General features: G+C 42.2%; 2 protein-coding genes and 2 long non-coding RNA genes across 4 annotated transcripts in view; 1 reads left to right on the top strand and 3 right to left on the bottom strand.

Annotated features, from left to right (window-relative positions):
- Positions 1-7,607, bottom strand: part of LOC107298366 (cyclic AMP-dependent transcription factor ATF-6 beta) — a gene marked incomplete at its 3' end in the record, with an annotated part of 15,310 nt that extends 7,703 nt beyond the window's left edge. The window contains exons 1-5 of the mRNA XM_029286507.1: positions 7,496-7,607; positions 6,199-6,302; positions 5,271-5,352; positions 2,356-2,471; positions 692-821 (exon numbers count right to left, since the gene is read on the bottom strand). Coding sequence (XP_029142340.1) covers positions 692-821; positions 2,356-2,471; positions 5,271-5,352; positions 6,199-6,302; positions 7,496-7,580 — 517 coding nt within the window. The remainder of the gene's footprint in view (positions 1-691; positions 822-2,355; positions 2,472-5,270; positions 5,353-6,198; positions 6,303-7,495) is intronic.
- A 318-nt stretch (positions 7,608-7,925) lies between these two features.
- Positions 7,926-22,818, top strand: FKBPL (FKBP prolyl isomerase like). The gene is made up of 2 exons (XM_015827745.1): positions 7,926-7,974; positions 21,807-22,818. The coding sequence occupies exon 2, from the start codon at positions 21,854-21,856 to the stop codon at positions 22,805-22,807; it is 954 nt and encodes a 317-aa protein (XP_015683231.1). The 5' UTR covers positions 7,926-7,974; positions 21,807-21,853; the 3' UTR covers positions 22,808-22,818.
- LOC107298369 lies at positions 9,565-10,897 on the bottom strand. The gene is made up of 3 exons (XR_001549155.1): positions 10,806-10,897; positions 10,455-10,550; positions 9,565-10,270 (listed from the first exon to the last, which is right to left on the bottom strand). It is a non-coding gene; the product is annotated as an uncharacterized LOC107298369 (long non-coding RNA).
- On the bottom strand, positions 14,066-14,933 carry LOC107298368. The gene is made up of 3 exons (XR_001549154.1): positions 14,831-14,933; positions 14,484-14,579; positions 14,066-14,331 (listed from the first exon to the last, which is right to left on the bottom strand). It is a non-coding gene; the product is annotated as an uncharacterized LOC107298368 (long non-coding RNA).
- Positions 22,819-24,779: the final 1,961 nt, after the last annotated feature.

Here is a 24,779-nt window from a genome sequence, read left to right as displayed (position 1 = left end):
CAATGTCAGCCGTGGATCCAGGAGGACTCCCAAGTTGCGGGCCCTCTCTGAGGGGGCCAAAATTTCGCCCCCTATAGTCAGCGATGGGGTCAGCTGACTATGCCGAGGCGCCGGCATGCCAGTTTGTCAAGTGCCCAGATTTTGATTTCATGACCCTGGGCACTGTAACCACTGACAATGACCCTGGGCACTGTAACCACTGACAGTAGTTGACAAACGAATAATAGTAAGTCGAAGTACCTCTATTTATTTTACAAAGGCACCATGCAATTAACCAAACTCCTTCTGAACTGTTGAGAATGGATGTCAGGGACATGCGCAGCTCCCATACAAAGTGCCCATCAAGAAAAACATCATCTCCTCAAAGGTCTCATCCCCACCCAGAAAGAAAAACTAAGGAGAAGAGGATAAATAATATCTGGACACAACATGCCGAGAGACAAAAAGAAAACGTCATATTATCACTAACGAACAGGTTATTTCATTATACTTAATTTACTTCCCAATCCACTCACCCACCCGATACTCAGGAAGATTTTTTTATTGCACAGGACACTACCGCTCCAGAATGTGTACCTTCTTCATTGGTTATGAGCACCAATGCAAGCTCTGAAGTCATTCCACAGTTACTAAGTTCAGTGCAGAAGCAAGAAATAAATACTTGCTGCTGCACGATTCTTCTACAACATACCTGTCTCAGAAGCTGGGACTACATTTATGTGTACCGTTCCAAAGGGAGGTAAAAGGACGTCTCCAAACATGCACGGAGGGGTGGGAGGATGCTCTGTCTTCACTCCAATCACATCATCTGGTCCAGCAACCTGAAAGAAAAATGAAAGGCTCAACGGAGGAATTAAGTTTCTCCATTTTGATGCCTCTCAAGCATCTATATATATATAAAAAGCCCACTTTTGTTTTTAAAGAAAGGCATTTATATGCTTTAGAGGATGGTTTGTATTTACTATTTCTGGCAATTTTTGATGACAACTATTATACCTTACCGGTTATATGGAGTAAAGGAGGCGTTTCTTCACTATCATGGTGCCTTTGTAAAATAAATAGAGGTACTTCGACTTACTATTATTCGTTTGTCAACTACTGTCAGTGGTTACAGTGCCCAGGGTCATTGTCAGTGGTTACAGTGCCCAGGGTCATGAAATCAAAATCTGGGCACTTGACAAACTGGCATGTATTCAACCTATTCTCCAAAGCGCCTGAAGGCAGGACAAGGAAGCAACAGATGGAAACTAATCAAGGAGAGAAGCAACCTAGAACTAAGGAGAAATTTCCTGACAGTTAGAACAATTAACCAGGGGAACAACCTGCCTCCAGAAGCGGTGAATGCTCCAACACTGGAAGTTTTTAAGGAGAGACTGGACAGCCATTTGTCTGAAATGGTATAGGGCAGTGGTGGCGAACCTATGGCACGGGTGCCAGAGGCGGCACTTGGAGCCCTCTCTGTGGGCACACGTGCCGTTGCCCCAGCTTCGCCTCCCCCCGCAACCCCCTCCTCTCCAGCAGCCCTCCTGAAGGAGAGTCGCCCCGAGTGTGGCCCACGCGGAGCAACGCAGCCAAGGACATGGCAGCCAGGCAGCGTAGACAAGACTCTGTCCTCACACCCCATCGTGCACAGTTGATGCTGCAGGGCGTGGGCAGAGAGCGTGACCACCATGGCACTGCTGGGCTGCCTGGGCGATCTGCGGCGGGCCCTGGAGGTCGTGAGTGGCCCTGCGGCCAGGTGGGGCGGGGGATGGGGGGGCAGAGCGGGGGTGGGGCAGGGGCGGGCCAGTTTTTGGGCACTCGGTCTCTAAAAGATTCGCCATCACTGGTATAGGATTTCCTGCCTGAGCAGGGGGTTGGATTAGATGACCTCCAAGGTTCCTTCCAATTATTATTATTATTATTATTATTATTATTATTATTATTATTATTATTATTATTATTATTATTATTATTATTATTATTATTATTTAGTTGCAGCATCCCCGGGTCATGTGATCACTGCTTGCAATCTTCCCAGCCAGCTTCCAACAAGCAAAGTCCATGGGGGAAAGTTAGATCCACTTAACGACCGCAGGATTCATTTGACCGCAGTGATCCGCTTAACAACCATGGCAAAAAAAAAAAAGATCATAAAATCAGGTGCAACTCGCCTTGCTTAGCAACGCCTTGCTTAGCAATGGAAATTCTGATCCCAATTGTGGTCTTTTTCTTCCGCGAGTACAGTTCTGACGCTATTTACGCCCAAGTATTATTTATCTACTTCAAATGAGGCCATTTTGAAGGACTACCTTTACGTGTATTAACATTTGGGCACTGTGCTTTGTCTACAAAGGGATCTCTGAGGAGACCTACCTGCTCTGAGAGTTCGGCGGAAGAGGAGCCTGCCGCAGAAGAATCGGAGGAGGCCAACGATGAATCGGAGCAGTGAGACGAAGCAGGGGAGACTGGCTCAGATTTTACTTGCAACTCTAAAAAAGGGAAAAAAAATACTTAAGACACTTTCACTGCCAGCCTGCTGATCCAAGACAAAAGGAAACTGTGTTTCCTCTCTGCCTCTCGTACATATTATCCTTTCCCACCTACCTGTCCTCCCCACCTGCAATTTCTACAGTCAGCTCTAAGGGCTGAATCCCAAGGAAACCACCTTTATGGACTTCTCACCCCATTCAGCTTCAACTACCATGCCACCAGTTCCCTCCAGCTGGGCCAACAGAAGAAGCAGATCTCTCATTCTTGCCCACCTGAAAGCTGTAGCTCTCTGAAGGCATGATGAGGCAGCTATACTTTCCTGCCTATAACACCCAAAGGAGAAACAAAATCCCCTAACAGCAAGCCCAGAACCCTAGAGCTGAAGAGTTATCAGGTCCACAAATTACCTTCTCCTCAACCCTATGGCCATTTTCCCCCTCTCTGAATGATAAAAGAATCTGATTATCCAATACAGATTCACATTTCTTATGTCTTAATTCAAAAACCAAGGCATGGAAGAAACCAACAAGTAACCTTGTGATCAGAAGTTAACCACTCTGCAGAATTGCTCATACCACAGCTGCACACTGCTACGTGTAAATTTAACCTTTAAGATACAGAAGGATCTGGACAGACTTGAACACTGGGCACTATCTAACAAAATGAAATTCAATGGTAAAAAAAGTAAGGTTCTACATTTAGGCAAGAAAAACCAAATGTACAGGTATAGTATAGGGGGCACCTTGCTCAATAGTAGCAACTGTGAGAGGGACCTCGGAGTCCTAGTGGACAATCACTTAAATATGAGCCAGCAGTGTGCTGCAGCTGCCAAAAAAGCCAACACAGTGCTAGGCTGCATTAACAGAGGGATAGAATCAAGATCACGTGAAGTATTAATACCACTTTACAAGGCCTTGGTAAGGCCACACTTGGAATACTGCATCCAGTTTTAGTCATCACAATGTAAAAAAGATGTTGAGACTCTAGAAAGAGTACAGAGAAGAGCAACAAAGATGATTAGGGGACTGGAGGCTAAAACATATAAGGAACGGTTGCTGGAATTGGGTATATCTAGTTTAATGAAGAGAAGGACGAGGGGGGGTGACATGATAGCAGTGTTCCAATATCTCAGGGGTTGGCCACAAAGAAGAGGGAGTCAAGCTATTCTCCAAGGCGCTTGAAGGCAGGACAAGAAGCAATGGATGGAAACCAATCAAGGAGAGAAGCAACCTAGAACTAAGGAGAAACTTCCTGACAATTAGAACAATTAATCAGTGGAACAACCTGCCTCCAGAAGCGGTGAATGCTCCAACACTGGAAGTTTTTAAGAAGAGACTGGACAGCCATTTGTCCGAAATGGTATAGGGTTTCCTGCCTGAGCAGGGGGTTGGACTAGATGACCTCCAAGGTCCCTTCTAACTTTATTATTATTATTATTATTATTATTATTATTATTATTATTATTATTATTATTATTAACCTTTAACTTTTTCAGACACACACTGCTATCTACCACAAGTACTGTCTGCAATAGACCTTGCCCAACTAATCCTTTCCCAGAGCAGTTCCTATCACGCCTAAATATTTGATTTTGCAGTTTAACTATGCCACTTGAAGAACAGCTGGGAATGTGCCTCCATAGATTTGCAGTAATAATTAAACTTGCATAGCTACAGAATTCTAATTAACAGGAAAGTGACTTGCAGTTCATGGACTTTTAATGGGTTCTGCAGCGCATCTACTCTTTAAGCAATATATCGCAGCCAAGATAACATCCAGACAACAGGACAAACGGTCAAGTCACAAGTTGCATGCAGCTTTCAGCCTCAATCAGGAAGGAAGTCAGACATGGGGAGGCGGGCAGAGGACAGGGAAGAGGAAAGAGCAAGCAAGTGAGCCTCTTATCTCCTCTGCTCTGCCTTCAAGAAGGAGTTTAACTGTCAATCGGTTAGAAAAACTTGCTCCAGTTTTGTGATGCAAGACAGACACAACCTTATTTTTGCTCATTACAACTCTTACTGCACAAAAACTACTCCTAGGCAAATTATTGCACTGCCCAAAACAATTCTAGCAAGCAGAAATAAAAACAATTTTCCTGGATCAGATCAAAAGCTCATGTGGGCAATGATCCAATGAGGTGCTTCTGGGAAAGCAGCAGGCCACAGAGACAAAATACATTTTTTTCTCCTACTCAAAAGAATTTTGCTACTAAATATAGATACCTTGTCCAACATTGTCTATTCCTGTTGGCAATGACTCACCAAAGTCTTCCTAAAGGTATATTTTTTAATAGAAGATATCAGAGATAAAATCTAGGATTTCTAACATGAAAATACTCGTCTCTGATCCTGTTTGCCAAATAGCAGTGAGTAGGCAGGTTATACATACATTTGTATTTAGCTGAGATGGTAGGATAGCCTAACATAAACCTCTTCCTTATGAATATCCTCCTACTCTTATCATTTCCAGAATGATACCATCTATTTTTTGCAGAAAATACAATCTTGCAATAATCATCTTAAAAATCAATGGCTCTTATAAAAACCTTTCTGAATTACAGCCCACTTAATCAGGTTCACCAGATCCCACAAAGCAGGGGTGTGAAACTGCCGGCCCACGGGCCAGTTGCATCATACAGATGCTGCACCCACCCCAGCTCCGGCAATGCAAAAAAAGCCGCAATACGTCACGACACGTCACATGATGCGGCGAGTTTGACACCCATGCCACAGAGTATCCTCGGTTCTGTAACAGGTTCTCAACAGCCTGCCTAGCCACGGCTTCATGAAAGTACTCACCTGGGAACAGAGATTCTTGCAAAGGATCCCAAGGTGGGTCTGGAGGCATAGTTTCCATGTCCAGATCAAACCCATCACCAAACTGCTGGTATAGAAAGGAAGATATAGAAAACAAAGCTTTTCATGTGTAGGAAACAATAACCCTGATTCCTTCTATCTAAGGAACAGAGTGTGATGGCAGTGAGTGGATATGTAACTGAGAAGGTATACAGGTAGTCCTCGACTTACAAGTTCATTTAGTGACTGTTCAAAGTTACGTTGTCACTGAAAAAAGTGACTTATGACTATTTTTCACACTTAACTACCATTGCAGCACCCCCATGATCATCTGATGAAAATTCAGACAATTGGCAACTGACACATATTTATGACAGCTGCAGTGTCCCGGGGTCATGTGACTACCTTCTGCAACCTTCTGACAAGCAAAGTCAATTGGAAAACCAGATTCACTTAACAACCATGTTACTAACAACTGCAATGATTCACTTAACAAAAGAAGCAAGGTTGTAAAATGGGGCAAAATTCACTTAACAAATGTCTCACTTAGTAACATAAATTTCGGGCTCAATTGTGGTCATAAGTCATACTTCCTGTAGTTTGGAGTTCCAGTTCAATCAGACTTTCAGGCCTAGAGATAATCTCCTTGGAAATGCAATCTAAAATTATACACATGGCATGCCAGTCATTGTAACTGGGAATATATCCCCACAACACATTCTAATGTATAAGCCACATTGAAAAGAAATTAAAAAACCCAAGTGGCAGGGATGGGAGTGAACAAGATGCTAAAGTATATTGAATTCAATTTTTTATAAAGTTATAGAGGTGGGGATAGAAAGAGAGACTTCAAATTGCTGAGAAGTGTATCCTGCCATGGAGGCATACTGGAAAGCAAATAATATTCTTCTAAAAGCAAAGGTATTCTCACCGCAGAACGGGTACCATTATGGTCCATAATGCTGTGTTCAAGACAAGGGAAAAGTTCAGCTGCCACATCTCCATCATTATCCAAACAGCTGTAAAGACCTGCATCTGTAGGAACAGCAGCACAGTGCAATTGGGTGAGGAATTAGCTGACTCAGCCATGGGTTATCTCTAAATAATAATAACAATCAAACAATATCTGCTTATCCCAGGTCCTTGGGAAGGACCCAATAATGCAGGGGTCTTCAAACGTGGCCCTTTTATGACTTGTGGACTTCAACTCCCAGAATTCCTCAGCCACCGTGCCTGGGAGTTGAAGTCCACAAGTCATAAAAGGGCCAAGTTTGAAGACCCCTGCAATAGTGGATAAAAATGTCAAATCCAGTCTAAACATCTAATCCAGAGGTAGGCAACCTTGGCTCTTTTATGACTCGTGGACTTCAACCCCCAGAATTCCTGAGCCAGCATGGCTCAGCTTGGAAACCTCCCTTTCCCCTCAGCATGGCTGGCTCAGGAATTCTGGGAGTTGAAGTCCACGAGTCATAAAAGAGCCAAGGTTGCCTACCCCTGATCTAACCACAACCAGCGGTGCATTACACGGTTACATGTTTCCTCTCCCAACTTTATTTCCTTGTTCTTCGTTAAGCTGCCACCCATGCCAGAACAAAACTGGAAATACAGCTTATAGAAACCAGTTACAAAGAAGCGTATGTTGCCACCTAACCTAGTAACTCCACATAAAGCGTGCACTTTCCAGGTTAATAATACCTTATAAGATCGTGTGAATCTCTACTTGTTTTGCAGTGTACAAAATTGTCGCTATCAATTTATGCAACGCACCCTATTAACTGTGTATAATAAAAACACAAAAAGACCACCTCCTCCTGCATCCATATCAGATCTCTTCCGTTTTGACAACCCTAGGCTAGTAAAAAAAAACAACAACACATATACTGCAACACCTTAAAGATGAATAGCAATGCGCATTGAAAGAACATCCTGCTTAAAAAAAAAACAGTTAATTCCTTATGCAATAACCTTTAACGGCCAAGATCGCACTCCAGTTAAAGAGTCTGACAGGCAGAAATGCAACAGGTGAAGCTTCTGCTTGGCGGAAAGTTATACCCCATTGCACACCGGCCTGATATCACCTGTTAAAGTCATAGAGTTTTCAACAGAGTATTTTTAATACGTTAGCGGACCCCTCCGCAACCCCAGCCTTGAAACCCATGCATAGCCCAGACCTATTGGCCCTGCCCCTCTCCTTCGCCCCAGTATTGCCCCCCCCTTCTTCTATTTACCCCAGTCCTCGCTGCTCAGCAGGTTATCTGCCCGGAAGCGGCTTGAATCGCTCAAAAGCAGCAACTCCGAAGCCAGCGCCGCCATCTTCCTTCCGCTTTTCCTACACTATACCAACACCGACTTCCACCCAGTCGATTATTGCCATAGCAACCCCGCGGCCCAATAGAAACCCTCTTCTTTCCTCTTTTGCCCAATCATAAGAAAGATGAGGCGGGACCCGACCGGTATGCCCACCAAACGGAACGGAACGGTATAGCGGAAGCGCATCGAAAAAGAAACGCGCATGCGTAAGTCCCGTCATGCGGCAAACTAAGTGCCTCGAGGAGGGCAGTTTATAAGGGGTTGTCAACGTTGAGCGGAAGTGCGCGTGCGTAGGCCAGACGGGGTTGGGCGCTTCTAGTGATGCCTTGAATTCTAGCACTACGGACAGAGCTTGCTTCGCTGGGCGTCAACGAATTCTGTGAGGGTGGGGAAGCAGGTAAGTCCGATCCCGACCACGTGCGGTGGAGTATTTAAACGTGACGCGCGCATGCGTACGAAAAGCGTTTTTCAAGGCTGAGAAGCGGCGCATGCGTCTGCTGCTTCTTTCGCTGTGATCCTGGGAATTGTAGTTTTTTTGTTTTCACATTAAGATTTTTTTTTATAGTGTTGAGTGGGCTGTCTTAAAACCTATCTTTTTAAAATTCACGCCATTCAGAAAGTATACCTTATACTAGTGGTCAAATCAGTAGTTTTAGTATTCTTATCTATAAAATTGAATTAGCATTTTCTCTTAATTTCAATCCATTCAGTACTGTAACCAAACCTCACTGTGATTTACAGTGAATAAGCTGAGAATAAAAATGTAAACATTATAGACCTACCAGTTCCCCCCTCCCCACTTTTGTGCTGTTGAAAAATCTAATTTTATGGATAATTAAGGTGTTGATCTATTAAAGGATGGGTAAAATATTTGTGGAAATTCTCAATCATCCAGGTCATAGTTGTTTCAAAGGTGTTTTTAAAAAGGCAACTAGACTTTTTTTTCCCCTGAGGAAGAAGTAGTTTCGCTTATCTACCTTTTTTTTCCCCTCACTCCACCTTGGGTTGCACAAAATAATGGAAGGCATAAAATGAATCTATCTGTCATCACATGCACAAGCATTTAAAAATGCACATAAATTTGCAGCCTTTAATTAAGATTCCAGCCAATTCAATTTTGCTGTTCCTTAAAATAGTTCATCCAAAGAGATTCTTTCAGATTTCCACATAAACCTGAAAAAATCATGGTGTGGCTGGTTTGTGGATCACTTCAAACAAAGGTCTAAAAGATTTTTGCTCAATCCTAAAATGATCAGACTTTGTGAAGGTTAAAGCTTGATTTTTTTAATACTCTTACAATTCAGTGTCTAGATAATAGCAGAACCTTCATGGGTTCAGCACAGATCAAATTGTGTGTTAAAATTGTTTAAAGCAAATTAGAAATGGTATCTATGCAGAAAATCAACAGCTGCAGAATGCAGGAATCCATCTGTGTCTGTATGGGTTTTAGGTATTATTCTTCCATCTTTTTATGAATGAAATTTTTGCTTTCCTTTTCCTGGCTGCACAGTACAATATTTGTCCTGTATTTATGTAACAAGCTTCTTTGGTTGGAGACTATTTTATTGTAGATACATGATTTTTTTTAAAAAAATGTTGTGTAGTGGGTGAACATGTATTGCCTGACAGGAAAGATATAGTTTCTCAGTTTGTTGCAGCTATATTTTTATATTTACTTCCTTTTGTCAAGTGCTGAGTAGGTGGGATGTTGAATGATTCCTATATATTACTAAGTGCTTGATCCCAAAATGAGAAAAAGCTTTTTTTGGCTTAAGCATTTAAAAAAGAACACTCTAAAAGGAAAAGAATCTGCCTAGTAACTGGATATTTTTGGACAGATAACGTAATTCAAACACTAAAGATCTGGAAAATATTTTTAAAAAGAAAAACAATAAACAATTATGACAAAAATGCAAGAAACTCTTGTTGCACTAAATAGAGGAATGTATGTTCATGTGTATTTGTATAAATGTAAAAATAACAATATGCTATTAATAACAGATTATTAAATAACACAAGTAACAAAAAATAAGAAACATAGGCTTCATGAAGATACAGTTCACTGTAATAATATAAAGCAGCACTTAAAATAAAACTGAATATGAAAACTTTAACAAACTTTAGTAATGTCAATCCACCAGTTTTTCCTCAAACCTGCTTGGCAAATCTCAAGTTATATTAAATAACAAATTAGATCCCTTAAACTTGTGATCCTTTATGCAAGACCGAACTTTTTTTAATCTCCTGAGGGAGAGAAAACGTACAATTCCATTCCATTACAACAATTTGCCAAGTGAAATCTCTGTACCTACCAATCTCAGATTGCTCATTATTACTGTCAAAAAGGAATTAATGTGAATTCTACATTGCAAGATCAACCCCTCATCAGCAGCCAAAACACCTTTTGTGTAAACACTCACTCTTTTTTTTAATGCATGAAACACTTCTTTATTTAAGTTTGTTTTCATAGTGGAACAATGAGAGAAGGACAGAATAAGGGTTTCTCGGGTCTGTTCCCTCTCTGCATCTGCAGGATTTTGTTAAACAAACCGTCATTTTCCGCTTTGTTGTCCTTTTTATTTTATTTCATCAAGACTTGGGTTCCTGAGTCCTGTCTTTGGAAGCAGCCTCAGGGGGTGGCTGGCTGGCTGAGGGAGGAATGGATGGAGACCCAACTGGTTTTTTGGGAATGCCTACAAGAAAAGACAGCAATGAGATACATCAGGGCCATCCAGCACCTAGCATAGCCTTTTCTTTTTTCTTTTTCATAGCTCTTCTGCAAAATTCCCATTATTCCCAACTCTTTTCACCTAGGCAGACTTTGCCAACTGACCGAGGTTGGCCATTGGAAGGGGAGGGGGGTTATCTCTATCTCACCAGTTCGTCATGGCTTGTTCTTGGAGGCCAACCTGCTCTCTGCCAGATCTCCATGGCGCAGGAACGATGCTATTCTGCTAGCCACATATCGGCAAGCTGAATTGGAAAGGAAGAAAAAAAAAAATCAAGAATGTCCTCCAAGATCTGGACCATCCGGACACCTTTTTGTAGTTGTTTTGGGGAATCTGATCTCTAGATGATGTTTGGGTTAATCCACCTCTTGTTTCTTCCATCCTTTGAGATTCGTCTTCCCAGCTTTCTGCTTTTACCTGCCAGATTCCCTTCCTTTCCCCTCCCCCAGCCCCAACGTTATGGCTTTCTGTCTTTTCCTTTCTGCAATCTTTTACCTACCACCAATTATGCGTCACACCATCTTTTTGAAGAAACGGGGTGCCGGGTCAGCTCGGAAAGCTCCACTTTGTGCGGCAGAAATGGCTTTGGCAAAAGGGAGGAGGCAAACGCGAAGGGTGGAGAGAAGCATTGTGGGAGATGTAGTTTTATTATCCCTGCAGGTTCAGGTCCAAAGCTAGCACACTTTGATTAATGTCGGCAGCACTGCTGCTGTCTTTAATAATATCGTGTGTTTGTGTGTGTGTGTAGTTAATTTTTTTTAGGAGATAAAATTAAAAACTAATATAAAGTGAAGAAAATAAAGGAAAAGTTCAACGTGCAAAAAGAAAGAATGAAACCAGTTCTTCAAGTACAACAAATCTTGATCTCATCTATAAGGTTTTAATTTTGCTCCTTTCTGGAATTAATTTTAAGACTGGGAAAAAAAATCTGTGTTATTAATTTCCTGGCTTTCTCGTTCTATAGATTTTTCTCTCTAGATGTGCATAGTTTGTGTATGTAATTTATCCCACATTTCTGGATTTCTTTTTTCCCCCTCCCTCTAGTCCAGGATCCTCCAAAATGATCAACATTGAGCCACAAGGGTCGATGAGACTATCCTTTATTATTAGGAGTAGCAGTAATTGTATTTGTAGTACTCTTAGTTAAAATGGTATTTATTGAATTATTTTTGTATAAAGTTGGGGGGTGATAAACAATCTGAAACTTCGTGAAGGGTTCATTGAGCTGAAATTACTATCATGCAAGGTTTGAACAGAGATCTGAGGCTTATCTCAAATTGAAAATGTCCTCCAAACTTGGTTGGGTTGCCATTTCTAGTTCACACAGATTTGAATATGGAATCATCAGTTAACTTTGTTTACATGCTAACCGAAAAGAGCAGCGCTTAATCCAAGGGAAATTTTGGAGCATGGTTGAAAGGCAGTAAAATCATCTGTCTTCTATCAGAAATGGAAGGGACCTTGCATGTCATCTGATCCAAGTACTGTTCAGGGCAAGATCTGCTACAGCATTTTGAACAGATGTTTTGAAGCTTCCAGTGAAGGTGATTATACTGGTTCAGGAGGCAACCTACTGTATTCCATTGGTTGATAAGTGTTACTGTCAGGAAATTCTTCCTCATATCCAACCTGAATCTGCTCCCTGTGGTCCCAACCCATGTTCTATTTCTGCCCTCTGTAGCCAAAAAAAGCAATTTTAGTCCCTCCTTTATATGACAACAACTCTTCAAATATCTGAAGACCACTTTGTCACACAGTCTTCAATGCATTTACTTTTTTGCAACTGCACTACACTGTTGGCGCATATTCAACTCGTGATGTACTAGAACATCCAGATCTTTTATGAACCATAATTGAGGAAACATAATTCCTGAAAATAATACTGTAATAATAACAATAGCAATAATAAAAAAGTTGGAAGGAACCTTGGAGGTAATCTAGTCCAACCCCGTTCAGGCAGGAAACCCTATACCAGTGGTGGTGAACCTATAGCACGGGTGCCAGAGGCGGCACTCAGAGCCCTCTCTGTGGGCACGCGCGCTGTTGCCCCAGTCCTAGGCCTTCAGCTGGGTTTTATAAAACCTTTTTGCTTTAGGCCTCTGCCGCCGTGTGCAAAAAAAAAAAAAAAAGGTTCAATCAATCAGTCAATTTTAACTTCTCAAGGGAAAGAAAAAGATCTTGCAAAGTTGGAATTGATTGAACTTTTTAGTCCCACCCAGTCTGCTGTTACCACCGCAGCCACGCCCACCCAATGGGCCACATCCAGCCAATGGGCCACACCCACCCAGCACCCGACAATGCATAAGTGGGTTTTGGGTTGCAGTTTGGGCACTCGGTCTTTAAAAGGTTCGCCATCACTGCCCTGTACCATTTCAGACAAATGGTTGTCCAGTCTCTTCTTAAAAACTTCCAGTGTTGGAGCATTCACCGCTTCTGGAGGCAGGTTGTTCCACTGCTTAATTGTTCTAACTGTCAGGAAGTTTCTCCTTAGTTCTAGGTTGCTTCTCTCCTTGATTAGTTTCCATCCGTTGCTTCTTGTCCTGCGTAACATTGCAACTGATCATAAGTTTCTTGCTAATTATTCTAGTGTTGATCTTTGTACTCTTAACATAGAAATCATAGAACATAGGACAAGAACCTTTATTTATGTAACAATTTTCTTTTGTGAGAAACTGTATTTTATTATATAGACATGTGTTTTTTTTTAAATATGGTCTAATGGGTTAGCACGTATTGCCTAACAGGAAAGATATAATTTCTCAGCTTATTGCCGCCATATTGATCTATTTACTTTCTTTCCTCAAGTGCCGAGTTGGTGGGTTATTGAATGATTACTATACATTAATAAGCACTTGACCCCAGAGCAATAAGAAAAAAATCTTTTTTGAGGGGCTTAAGCATTTAAAAATGAATGTTTTAAAAGAAAAGATCTGCCTAGTAAGAAAATTTTTGGATGCAAAGCAACATGTCAAACACTAATATTTTGTAAATTTTTAAAAAAGAAAACAGTAACAAGTTATGGCAAAAATGCGACAAAACTGCTGAGAGAGTTTTGTTGTACTGCTTTTTTGTCCTTTTTCTTTCTTTGTTCTGGAGCATTAAAATGATAGATGAACGTATATGTATGTGCGTATATGTAAAAAAAGAATAAGCTATTAAAAAGATTATTAAATAATATAAGTAACATAAATAACTAAAATAACAAATGTAGGCTGTCATGTAGATAAAATTCATTGTAATAGTATAAAGCAGCACTTAACAAAAATGAATATGAAATCTTTAAGAATCTTTAGTATATGTCAGTACATTTCTGTTTCTCATCCAAATTTAAAGCTTTATTAAATAACAAACTAGATCCCTTAAACTTTGCTTCTTTTCTTGCAAGACAGAACTTCTTTATCTTCTGAGGGAGAGAAACTGAGGTAGACTACTGCGTTTCCATTCCATCACTACTGTCAGAAGTCAAGTCTTCATCCTGGTTCATCCAAGCCAGGAATATTATCATTATTATTATTAAATAAGCAACATGGTGACTGTTTTCCTGCCTTTTTAATATTTCCTTCTCTGGGGCTCTGATTTCCCTCACCACAATTTGCCAAACCCTTTCTCTGAAAGTGCCAATCTCAGATCGCTTCACATTGCTGTCGAAAAGAAATCGATGTGAATTCTACATTGGAAGATCACCCCCTCATCAGCCACCAAATCACCTTTTGTAAACACTCACTCTGATTTTTTGGTTTTGTTTTTTTTTTAAAAAAAGCACGAAACACTTCTTTATTTAAGTTTATTTTCATAATGGAACAATGAGAGAAGGGACAGAATAAGGCATTCTCAGGTCTGTTAATTTCCTACAGCCGCAGGATTTTGTTAAACAAACCGTCATTTTCCGTTTTGCAGTCCTTTTTTTATTTTATTTCATCAGGAGTTTGGTTCCTGGGTTCTGACTTCGGAAGTAGCCGCATGAGGATGTTTTTCACTGGCTGAGCAAGGAATGGATTGAAACCTTGGTGGCTTTTTGGGGATACCTGCAAGAAAAAAACAGCAGTGAGATACATCAGGGCCATCTAGTTCCTAGCATAGTTTTTTTTTCCCCTTTAACCCTTCTTCCCCCCCCCCCCAGGAAACTTTGCCAACTGACTGGGGTTGGCCATTGGGAGAGAGGGTATCTCTGTCTCACCAGCTACAGCTGTCCGGTTCTTGCAAGCCAACATGGTCTCTCCCACATCCTCAGCGCGCAGGAATGATGCTATTTTCCTAGCCACATAACGGCAGGCTGAATTAGAAAGGGAAAAAAAAATCAGGAATGTCCTTCAAGATCTGGACTATCTGGACCCAGATTACTACCTTATGTAGTTGGTTTGGGGAGTTTGACTTCCAAACGCTGTTTAAGTTAAACCCATTCCTTCCAAGATTTGTCTTCCCAGCTTTCTGTTTTCACCTACCAGGTTTCCCTGCTCCCCCCCCCCCACCCCAAAGCAACTGCTGGCTCAGTTGCTTTCTTTTCCTTTTGAATTCTTCACCTACCACCAATTACGAGTCACACCATTTTCTGGAAGAAATGCAGCCGCAATTAGCCTGGAAAACTCCACTTTGTACGGCAGAAATGGCTTTGTCAAAAGGAAGGGAGGAAGCAGATGGGCAGGATGGAGAGAAGCATTGTGGGAGGCGTAGTTTTATTATCCATGCCGCTTCAGCTCTAGAGATGACACACTTTGATTATTGTAGGCAGCAGCAGCCACCAGGCCTGGTGCTTTTGTCTTTAGTAACGTTGTGTTAATTATTTATATAATTTTTAAAAAATTAAAAGTAGTTTAAAAACTAACGAGCCAGCTGGGGAATTCTGAGAGTTGCAATCCACCCATCTGAAAACTGCCAAGGTGGAGGAACACGGACCCACTATATTCCATTGGTTGACAGGTCTTACATTAGGAAATTCTTTCTCATATCCAACCTGAATTTGTTTCCCTGCAGTCCCAACCCATGTTCTATTCCTGCCCTCTGTGGCCAAAGAAAACAAATTTAATCCCTCCTTTATATGACAACAACTCTTCAAATATCTGAAGACAGCTTTGTCACAGTCTTCCATCAAAGCCTATTTATTTCTGTGAACTGCACTTCTATTCCTCTTAATACATCCCAAAATAGCATTTATCTTTTTGCAACTGCATTACATTGTTGGTTTAATGTTCAACTTGTGATCTGCTAGAACATCCAGATCTTTTACGAACCACAATTGAGGAAACATAATGCTTTATTTGACACAAGGTTGCATCTGATCAATAGCCTCTTGCTAATTATTCTAACTTTGGTTGATATTTATACTCTAACATGGAAACCATAGCATTAGCACGTAGGACAAAAAGCTCCTAGACTAGAGGAACATTGTGACTCACAATAAGAAAGGAAATAAGATAGAAATCCACATACTTTCCTCATTGTATTATTGATGTCAGAGTAACAGAGTTAGAAGGGACCTTAGAGGTTTTCTAGTCCAACCCCCTGCATGAGCAGGAGACCCTATACCATTCCAGACAAATGGCTGTCCAGTCTCTTCTTAAAAACCTCCAGTGATGGAGTACTCACAACATCTGAAAGCAAAGCTGTTCCACTGGTTAATTGTTCTCATTGTTAGGAAGTTTCACCTTAATTCCAGCTTGCTTCTCTCCTTGATTAGTTTCCATCATTAAACACTTAATCATTAAACAGATGTATTAAACATGAATCGTTAAACAGAGGCATTGTCTCTGTTTAACATCCATAGTGAATCTATTATGACAAGATTAAGGAAGGATTGGAAGAGATGACCATCAAATTTGAACTCCTCAAATTTGCAGACGACACCAAGCTGGCAGGAATAGCCAACACTCCAGAAGACAGGCTTAAGATACAGGAGGACCTGGACAGACTTGAACACTGGGCGCTATCTAACAAAATGAAATTCAGTGGTGAAAAAAGTAAGGTTCTACATTTAGGCAAGAAAAACCAAATGTACAGGTATAGTATAGGGGGTACCTTGCTCAATAGTAGTAACTGTGAGAGGGATCTCGGAGTCCTAGTGGACAATCACTTAGATATGAGCCAGCAGTGTGCTGCAGCTACCAAAAAAGCCAACACAGTGCTAGGCTGCATTAACAGAGGGATAGAATCAAGATCACGTGAAGTGTCAATACCACTTTACAATGCCTTGGTAACGCCACATTTGGAATACTGCATCCAGCTTTGGTCACCACGATGTAAAAAAGATGTTGAGACTCTAGAAAGAGTACAGAGAAGAGCAACAAAGATGATTAGGGGACTGGAGGCTAAAACATATAAGGAATGGTATGCTGGAATTGGGTATGTCTAGTCTAATGAAGAGAAGGACGAGGGGGGACATGATAGCCGTCTTCCAATATCTCAGGGGCTGCCACAAAGAAGAGGGAGTCAAGCTATTCTCCAAAGCGCCTGAAGGCAGGACAAGAAGCAACAGATGGGAACTAATCAAGGAGAGAAGCAACCTAGAACTAAGGAGAAACTTCCTGACCGTTAGAACAATTAACCAGTGGAACAACCTGCCTGCAGAAGCGGTGAATGCTCCAACACTGGAAGTTTTTAAGAAGAGACTGGACAGCCATTTGTCTGAAATGGTATAAGGTTTCCTGCCTGAGCAGGGGGTTGGACTAGATGACCTCCAAGGTCTCTTCCAACTTTATTATTATTATTACCATTGAAATCATATTGAGGTTGACATGCTCCCATCTGAAAAGAGCAAACATAATCTCTTTGTTGGCTGAAAGTAGAGAAGGCTTAGCCTTAGGCTTACAAGATTTTCTCTTATGAAAAGGAAAGAGAAAAGAATAGGGGCAATTTTGTCCATTGTACTTGGTGAACTTCAGGTTGAGGATGGTGAAAAAGGGAGGCCATTTTGATTTCTGGGGCTCAAATATAGATAAATCTAAACATGTGCTGGAGGAATACAAACATTAAACCTAGAGAGGAAGGAAATGGCAAATTTAGGCAATAAGTACAGGTAGTCCTCGACTTGCAGGCACAACTGGGATCAGAATTTCCATTGTTAAATGAGACAGTTGTTAAGTGAAGCACACTCTATATTACTCCCTTTTTGTTACCCACAGTTGTTACTGTGGAAAATCACTGCAGTTAAGTCAATCACACAGTCATTAAACAAGTCCAGCCACTCCCTTTGACTTTGCTTCTTAGGAGCTGGCTAGGAAGATCACAAATGGTGATGCTATAGTTGTTGTAAATATATGCTGGTTGTCCAGTGCTTGAATTTTGATCATGTGACTGTGGGGATGTGACAGCCGTAAGTGTGAGGAATGGTCATAAATAATAAAAGGACTACGAATATATTCCAACCTTTATGGCAATTGTACATAAGAAGACCATTGACAACTATAATCCTGTGCTGTCAATTTTTTCTTGATATTATTTTACAGTCGTCTTGACAAAATTCTAGTACATAAGTATTCTAGGCATCTAAATAAAATACACAATAAGACTTTAGAGAGGACAAAAGCAACATTCAGACTGCGACAGATTCTAATAGCTGTCAGCTGAGTTTTGGGAAGCGCTTGTTCTGAAAGAGGGCATGAAATTATTTAATTTCATTTTCAGGCAGATAGGATACATCTAACAAACAAAAATAAAATATGTAATAGAGAATATATTGTAATTAGGAAGCGGCTGTCCCATCCCTATGAAAAATGAACATCAATAAATTGATCTAACCCAGTGGTTCTCAACCTGTGGGTCGGGACCCCATTTGGGGTCGATTGACCATTTCATGGGGGTCGCCAAGCAAGGCTGTCCGCCATTTTTTTTGTCTGCCATTTTTTTTGTCCGCCATTTTTTCCCCCTTTTCCGGCGGGTGCCTTACCTCCCTTGGGCTGGGCCAGCTGGTGGTCGGCCTGCTCCGTCTCTGCCGCTTGCCAGCTACGCCTCGGCCGGCGCAGGGGGCGGAACCACACATGCGCGGCGCTCCCGGGCAGGGAAAGTCCTCGACTTACGACTGGTTGGGTAGTCCTCGACTTACGACCGGTTTAGTCCTCGACATACGACCAGTTTAGTCCTCGACTTACGACCGGTTTAGTCCTCGACTTACGACCGGTTGGGGTCGCGGCATTAAAAAGGTTGAGAACCACTGATCTAACCAGTTTGGGTTATGCAATATATTTACTTGAATATATTTATAAACATATGGATATGCATACCTGCTGTATGTTCACACATGTTCATAAAGATAGGGAGGGAGACAGAGAGGCTAGATAGATGAGAGATAGATGAGAGAGAGAGAGAGAGAGAGAGAGAGAGAGAGAGAGAGAGAGAAAATTAGTTATTACTGGGTGAAATAAAGATTGACTATTGTCTTAAGACTATAACCAGGAAGTTGAAATTCATATACTTTTTAAGTGTGGTATGAGTAGATGGAGGACTAGAAATATTGCTGTACTTGTCAAGGCTGAGTTAAAAAAAAAAGGATAATCAATGAAATGGATAGAGGAAAAAAGATGGCTGGAATGTCCTTGAAAGAGTTACAGATTATTACTGAAGATGGGTTGAAATTGTAAAGAAGTTCCTTGTTCAGACCATAGATCAGTCCCAACCCCTAATAACAACAACAACAACAATAATAAAGTTGGAAGGGACCTTGGAAGTCATCTAGTCCAACCCCCTGCTCAGGCAGGAAACCCTATACCACTTCAGACAAATGGCTGTCCAGTCTCTTCTTAAAGACTTCCAGTGTTGGAGAATTCACAGCTTCTGGAGGCAGGTTGTTCCACTGGTTAATTGTTCTAACTGTCAGGAGGTTTCTCCTTAGTTCTAGGTTGCTTCTCTCCTTGATTAGTTTCCACCCATTGCTTCTTGTCCTGCCCTCAGGTGCTTTGGAGAATAGCTTGACTCCCTCTTCTTTGTGGCAGCCCCTGAGATACTGGAACACAGCTATCTTGTCCCCCCTTGTCCTTCTCTTCATTAAACTAGACATTCTTACTTATCCACCAACTACTTAAGCTCTGTTATCTTCATCAGACCTTTCTCCTGGATAACAATGTCCCAGAATTTAAACAAATCACAAAGTGATGGGAATCTCAGGGACTTTTTGAACGCATCTGTATCAGATCTTGCCTTCTTAAAAATCATTGCTAAACCTCAGTTGCTGGACCCCTTGGTCAGAAGCTCCCTGGTAACCTTTCAAGATCAAGAGAAGACCATAAATGATGGAGCAATCTTCATACTCTTCTTATGAAGAGTATTATAGTCTTCTTATGACTATAACTTCGTTGCTTGTATCTTACAATTTATATTGTTTTCAGTATCCTAGTAGGATTTATGTTGTTTGCTGAGCTAGTATTCAATAACTATCACTAAGTGTTGCACCTTACGATTCGTGATGATGTGTTGTATTTTATGATTTATGATGAATGGTTTTTTTACGTTGTTTATGATCGTGATTTATCACTCTGTACTTGTATGTACACCGAGAGCTTATGCACCGGAGACAAATTCCTTGTGTGTCCAGCCACACTTGGCCAATAAAAGAATTCTATTCTATTCAAAATGAAGGAGGAGAGGGAGGATCCGAAAGCGTTTCCCTACTTTTTCCCAGGTTTTTCTTCCTGCCTGCCTCTAACCTGACTTCTTCTGAGGGATAGTCTAAACATACAGTAGTTGCTAGGACAGGTGGTTGCTGAGGAAATGACGTTCCAGGGAGAAAGAAGGGGGGAAGGAGGATTGAAATTAGAGGACGTAATAGAGCCAGAAGCTAAATTGCACCCCCCATCTCTCCCCACAGCGGGTCTTCTCCATCCTGTGCCGAAAATGAAGCCTAAGAGAAAGGAGATGTGAGGTAAATCTTAACGGTGGATGGAGGATGGGTTTTAGGGTTTATCGGACTTTCACACACTCAGTACTATGGGTGTAGGAGTGATCTGTTGGAAAAGCACATGCAAGGCAAGTGGACAGAGGATGAATGGGGACTGCCTGTTACTGGGTGTGTAAGATGTACATGTTGGTGTGTGTAATGTAGAAAAGACCGAGAAAATAAGCTAAAAACCTGCTCCCAAATACCAGTATTATGAAGCCACTGGTGAATGTGCTGTGATATTGTTGAAGGAGAATGATTTTTGTTTGTTTGTTTGTTTGCCTGCAGCAGATGTTAACAAACCCCACAGGGACAAATGCTTTAATAAAATGGAGAGGACAGGTAGAGAGCTCCATACAGTAACAACTGGATTAATTTATCCTTGTTAAGGTTTCTTATTTCTTCCTATAATCCATTCCGAGGCTTCGTCGTCTTTGTTTTTCTTCATGACAATTGTTATGATTTAAGCTGCTGTTATTCCTGTTTTACAGGCATGGACTGAATGACAAGTATTGTTTTATAGTTTTGAGATCACACAGTGAAACTTTACCTTAAGGTGAGGTTTGAAAAAAAAAAAAAAAGCAACTGGATTTGCATCCATCCCTCTAGCCACCAAATTATTTTGGTTTGATTCTCACAGTTTATTTATACGGTACCACTCCAATTTATAATGTGGTTTGTTTGGTTCTGGTGTAATGTTGTGTAAATGCAACTTTGGCAATTCGTGAACCATGTTTTGTGGCTTAGTATGTTTTACAAATCCAGTTGTTGTTTTCAACAAACCATGGTTTAGTATGATACAAAGGGCTGAGTCAGAGAAGGATCTGGGTTGTTTGTAGGGTTGCAGGGAATAAAACTTCTATATGTCAACATCTGTACGTCAAATCCTGACACTGAGAACAATTAATCGAGTGGAACGACTTGCCTTTAGAAGCTATGGATCTCCATAACTAAGGAGAAACTTCCTGACAGTTAGAACAATTAACCAGTGGAACAACCTGCCTCCAGAAGCGGTGAATGCTCCAACACTGGAAGTTTTTAAGAAGAGACTGGACAGCCATTTATCCGAAATGGTATAGGGTTTCCTGTCTGAGCAGGGGGTTGGACTAGATGACCTCCAAGGTCCCTTCCAACTTTATTATTATTATTATTATTATTATTATTATTATTATTATTATTATTATTATCATCATCATCATCATCATCATCATCATCATCATCATCATCATCACTGGAAGTTTTTAAGAAGAGATTAGACAACCATTTGTCCAGAATGGTATAGAATCTCCTGCTTGAGCAGGGGGTTGGACTAGAAGACCTCCAAGGTCTCTTCCAGCTCTATTATTCTGTATTCTATTCTGTATTCTTTAGAGAGAATAGAGAAATTTCCAGACAGAACAATTAACCAGTGGAACGACTTGCCTCCAGAGGTTGTGGGTGCTCCAACACTGGAGGTTTTTAAGAATAGATTGGACAACCATTGGTCCGGAATGATATAGGGTTTCCTACTTGAGCAGGGGGGTAGACTAAAAGATCTCCAAGGTCCCTTCCAGCTCTGTTATTCTGTTATTCTTTCCATGGTCTTCTTAATAATTCAACATTAGAATAACTCTCATTCTCTCTCTTGATGGGACCCAGGGCTTTCTCGTCACTCGACGTGGAACCTCAGGTTGAAGGAGAAAGGAATGGCAAGCTCAGAGAAGGCTTGTCTGATGAGCCAGACTGCTGGAGAACGGGAAGTGGGCAAGAAGCCAGACCAGAGAATCCCCATCTGTGACGAAAGTATCCGAGGTGCATCCCTTGGGAATGAAAAAAAGGATCTTGTGTACCAGGTAAAAGAAAACCAACCGCTTCCCATCCAGTCCCAGCCAGGGGTGTACTGGGCTTGCCCAGATGGCACCTTTGTCAAGCTGATCCTAAAGGCTGGGACAGGTTTAGATAAACCAAAGGAAGGGTCCATCTGCCAAGTCTTCATTGAGGCCCATCATGAAGGGCCCTTGAGCTACCCATCCTGCAGGTGGTCTGAAGTAGAGCTGGGTGGGGGTGACGCCGAATGGGACGGTGTGGTGGACCGTGGTTTGGAAACCATGCTGGCAGGGGAGCAGGCTGAACTGAGGTTGACAGCCGGCGGCACCATCACTGTCCAGTTGGCAAGCTTCACGGAAGCCAAAGACTCTTGGGAGATGAGCGCAAGTGAGAAGTGGGACTTGGTCCTCAGCAATAAAGAGCGCGGCGGTGAGCTGTACAGGGCGGGAGCCATTGAGGCAGCTGCCAGGCGCTACGCTAGGGCCTTGCGCCTGCTCGTTGTGGCTGCTCCTCCCCCGGATTATGACCAGATCAAGGCGGAGCTTCACACCAACTTGGCCGCCTGTCAGCTACGGTTGCACCAGCCGGCCAACGCCGCTCAAAACTGTTCCAAGACTCTTGTGCTCCAACCGGCCAACCCCAAGGCCTTGTTTCGCCGGGGCTTGGCCTACGATGCGATGAATGACCTGGAGGGGGCAGCGCAAGACCTAAAGGGCGTTTTGCGAGTTGAGCCAGGAAACCGAGCAGCTCGCCGGGAATTAGAAAGGGTTACTGAGCGGATCCGGGCACGGGATGCTAGATTGGCTCAGGCCATGCAGAAAATGTTTGCTTGAATAAAATCATTTTACCACGTCAGTGTTGTGGGGGTTGCATTTTCCTTGCGGTTCAGGTGAGCAACCGAAAAGAGGAGCTGGTGCTTGACACTATGAAGTTGATGGCTGGGCAGGATTAGCCTTTGGTGTCTTTGCACCAAACCGAACACCAGTAGTTGCCTTTAGCACGCTTTCTTACCTATGGAAAAAAATCGACTGAATACAGATAGTCCTCGACTTACGACCGACAAACTGAGCCCAAAATTTATGTTGCTAAGTGAAACATTTGTTAAGTGAGTCTTAACACGACTTTTACGACTTTTCTTGCCACTGTTGTTAAATGAATCATGGCAGTTATTAAGTTAGTAACACAGTAGTTAAGTGAATCTGGCTTCCCCATTCACTCTGCTAGTCAGAAGGTTGCAAAAGCGGATCACATGACCCCGGGACTGTGCAACTGTCATAGATATGAACCAGTTGTCAAGCATTTTAATTTTGATCATGTGACCATGGGGATGCTGCAAGTTGTAAGTGTGAAAAATGGTCATAAGTCACTTTTTTCAGTGCTTGTTGTAACTTTGAACCGTCTCTAAGTGAGCTGTCGTAAGTCGAGGACTACTTGTACATCACAGGATATCGTACACAGGCTTGCTATGTAAATATGAAATTGGCCTTTGGCGTTCCAGTTCCTATAACTTTAAAATCAACACCTTTTTAACCCTAATGAGAAATATGTGAGTTGCACTTAATGGACTTTCAGCAATTCAAGTGACCTTTATAAGACGGTCACTTTTGAATCATGGCTTTTGTGTAGAACCATTAATCGTTGGCTTTGTGTGTACATGGTAGGAAATCGGGAGGGAGGGGAATGACAGGTGAGAAGGACCAGAACAGCCGGATCCTGTTTGTACCAGCATCCCATAGCCAGGCACTCTGAGAAATATGCAGATTACCCCCAAACAGCTCAGAGTTCTTAAAATACGTTGGCAAGCTCTGGTTGGCTGGAAAGGGACTGATCATGGGGAGAAGAATGGGCTGTGGGCAAACCTATACCTTATTTTTGTATCTAGTGAGCATGGTAGATTTCAGAGCTGGCTTGACTTTCCTGCAACCAACATCCTTAGTAAAAGAACCCTTTGCTTTAACCGAATGGAGCTAAGAGCTAATCCAGTGATGGCGAACCTTTTAGAGACCGAGTGCCCCAAAACTGGCCCCCACCCCGCCCCCGCTCCGCCCCACCCCGCCTGCCCGCAGGGCCACTCACTGCCTCCAGGGCCCACCGCAGATCGCCCAGGCAGCCCAGCAGCGCCATGGTGGCCATGCCCTTTCCCCGCACCCTCCAGCATCAACTGTGCGGGATGGGGCGTGAGGGCAGAGTCTTGTCTACACTGCCTGGCTGCCATGTCCTTGGCTCCGCTACTCCGCGTGGGCCACGCTTGGGGGCGACTCTCCTCCGGGGGGGCTGCTGGTGAGGGGTCGCGGGGGGAGGCAAGGCTGGGGCAACGGCATGTGTGCCCACAGAGAGGGCTCCGAGTGCCGCCTCTAGCACCCGTGCCATATGTTCGCCACCACTGGGCTAATCTTTTCTAAGGGATTGGACCATTAATAAGACCACTGGAAGTTAAGTCAGGGAAGACAGATGACATTTCCCTTATTCCTTCTCTACACAACTCATGCTCAAAGCTTTACGCACAGTATGTTGTGACTCTACGTTCAAGCTGCAAAAGTACAAATGGGGAATTTTTTGGGAGACTTTCTATAGAAGCCACAATCCTCAAAGTATGAGCCTTTATAATAATGCAGGGTTTTTTTCCCCCCAGACAAATTTCTAACCGTTTCAGTTGTGAAGATTAACAAGAAAAAACATTGCTTTGATAAAATCACAGGAAGAGCAGAAAAGAAAGATCAGGCTTAAAAGTTTGATAGGGATTTGGGAACCTTCCAGTTAGGCAAATTATACTAATTACTCCATTTTTAGCAAAGGAACAGCATT

The sequence above is a fragment of the Protobothrops mucrosquamatus genome, unplaced genomic scaffold (genome assembly GCF_001527695.2).
Source record: "Protobothrops mucrosquamatus isolate PMUCROS unplaced genomic scaffold, P.Mucros_1.0 scaffold3924, whole genome shotgun sequence".
In the NCBI taxonomy this organism is placed as follows: Eukaryota; Metazoa; Chordata; class Lepidosauria; order Squamata; family Viperidae; genus Protobothrops; species Protobothrops mucrosquamatus.
The sequence above is the reverse complement of the archived record's forward strand: the minus strand, read 5'-3'. Positions and strand labels throughout refer to the sequence as shown.